Consider the following 2268-nt stretch of genomic DNA (forward strand, 5'->3'; position numbering starts at 1 on the left):
GGTCGCGGTTCTGCCAGCACTTCCTCGCCGAGCCAGGCCTGCCTGTCGATGTTCACGGGGCTCAGCGCCTGGCTGGACAGGAACTCCTGGTAGATGTTACGGGCCTCCTGAGCTAACTGGGGCAGGGACGGACAGGAGGTTAGGGGCATGGCTCAGGGCTTGGTCCCATCTCTCGCAGCCTCAGCTCCCCCTTCACCCCACCTGCTGGGTGTCGCTGGCCGGGATCTGCTGGAAGCGCTCGCAGGCCTTCCAGAAAGTCACATTCTCAGCACTGAACTCCTTCTTCAGGAACTCCTGGGGATGGGGAGAAGGAGGAGGCAGGTGGAGACCCAGAGACCTAGTCAGGGGATGTGGTCAAAGAGATTGGGATAGAAAGAGGGCCCAGAGGCTAAACCAGACAGACAGATGGGATCAGATCCAGAGGCACATAGAGGGAAAAAAGAGGCAGAGAGAAGGAAACTTCCCAGTTCAGAGAAGAGCAATGAGTGCCAAAGAAATGCTGGATGAAGAAGCCGACAGAGGAGTCCAAATCTGGCCAGCCTGAAACCCCAGCCATGCCCTCTCCCATGCCCCCCCGCCCTTCCCCCCATGGTGGCCACTGCCATCCACCCTCCCTATCCCACCCCAGGGCTTACAGTGAAGTAAGCCAGGCCCAGTGGGTCCTGTAGCAGCCGTTCGAAGGACAGGCCCCAGCTGGCCACAGGCTGCTCCTCCGTGGGGAAGGGGCTGCTGGGGCCACTGGGGAGGCTGTGGATGCTGAGGGAGCTGCCTCGGCCCTCGCCCTGGCCCTGGGGCCCAGTCGTGCTGCTCAGCTCTGCAGGGGGATGGACAAGTGCAGGTGAGCCTTGCGGCCTTCCCCAGCCCCTGGCCCAATCCCATCTCAGGTACTTTCCCTGGAAAGAAAGCAAATGGCAGGGGTATCCCCACCCTTTCTCCACATACACCCCCCTCAACCTCCACCCCCAAATCCAGCCAGGCTTTCTCTATACACTTTGACACTTACCTCCATCCGAGACAGCCAGAACCTACAAGAAACCCAAGGCAGAAAGTCAGAGTAGAGCCCCGGGGGGATTCTCAAGGGACAGTTTGAGGCCCAGCCCCTGGGACCAGAGCTGTGTTCTCATCTGCCTGGAGGGCCACGCTGGGCATCCTCAGCCGGGTCACTGCTTGCTCATGGTTTTGTTCAGGCTGCCCTGGGCTCCCCTTCCATCATGTGCCAACCACCTTGTGTGCTAGGACTTATGCCAGGTACCCTCCAGTCACTCCTGGTAGACCCCCTAGCTCCCATTGGGTGAGCCCGGATGTTGAGCATGGTGGGTAGGAGCATAAAGTTTGAATCTTGTTTCTGTTACTAGCTGTGTGACTTTGGGCAAGTTACTTGTTTGTCTCCATCTGTAAGTGAAGGGGGAGTGATAATAATAGTGACTTACTTCCTGTGCCTGCTGTGAGGGTCAAATCAACTTAATATATTTCCAGCATCTACAACAGGGGCCAGCATATGGCAAGTGATATATCTATGTTGGCTGTTTTCTTTGAGAAAGGAGAGATTACCTGTGTAATTGATGATCTCCTTATTGTAACTGTTTCTTCTTGGAAACACCCTACCTTGGGCAGGGCACGGGGTTCTATTTTATAGTAGAGAGCAGTGGTTCTCAAATTTTCGTGTGCATTAGAATGATGCAGGGGCACCTCTGGAGCTTCAGGTTCTCCCAGGCAGTGTTGGTGTGGCTGGTTACGAACCTCACCGGGAGTAGCTACAGAGGTCAATCCCGCCCTCTGTGCCCCCTCCCTCGCTCCCCACCTTGGGTGCACAATTCTGACTTCTCTGGGAATCCCAACCATTAGTGAAACAGAAAAACCCTCCTTTCAAAATGACTCTTGCAGTGGTTTCCCTTGGTCTTCCTACCTTCCTAGCAGCTCCTCCAGCTTCCTCATTATCTATACATGCAAGGCGGCCTTTACCCTTCTCTGACTCTGTTCTGGGCCCTTTCTCCCTCCCACATCTCCCCAGCTTCAAACACGTATAGCCAACTTCCTGCTGTGACATCTCCACCCAAATGCCCCATAAGCCCTTCCAGCTCAGCCAGTCCCAAATGGAAGCCACTTCCTGCAGCCACCAGCGCATGGCTGGGAACCAGCTTCTCTGCGTCTGGTTTTCTTCTCATCACCAGGGTTTGACTGATCCCCGGTTCCTTCCTGCCTTGGCCCTGCTGCATTTTCACCAGGTCCTGTCCCAGGAGCTTCCACCACCTATCCCTTCACTCCATC

At 55.9% G+C, this 2268-nt stretch overlaps 1 protein-coding gene across 2 annotated transcripts in view; it reads right to left on the reverse strand.

Annotated features, from left to right (window-relative positions):
• RGS14 (regulator of G-protein signaling 14) overlaps nucleotides 1-2268 on the reverse strand; it is a 15827-nt gene that overhangs the window by 7428 nt on the left and 6131 nt on the right. The window contains exons 2-5 of one of the 2 annotated variants that reach the window (XM_010846557.1): nucleotides 1004-1025; nucleotides 636-893; nucleotides 202-294; nucleotides 9-116 (exon numbers count right to left, since the gene is read on the reverse strand). In XM_010846557.1, coding sequence (XP_010844859.1) covers nucleotides 9-116; nucleotides 202-294; nucleotides 636-893; nucleotides 1004-1009 — 465 coding nt within the window. In that variant the 5' untranslated portion in view covers nucleotides 1010-1025. The remainder of the gene's footprint in view (nucleotides 1-8; nucleotides 117-201; nucleotides 295-635; nucleotides 894-1003; nucleotides 1026-2268) is intronic. The other variant, XM_010846558.1, reaches the window with a different exon arrangement.

Source organism: Bison bison, unplaced genomic scaffold, assembly GCF_000754665.1.
Source record: "Bison bison bison isolate TAMUID 2011002044 unplaced genomic scaffold, Bison_UMD1.0 scf7180017864238, whole genome shotgun sequence".
In the NCBI taxonomy this organism is placed as follows: domain Eukaryota; kingdom Metazoa; phylum Chordata; class Mammalia; order Artiodactyla; family Bovidae; genus Bison; species Bison bison.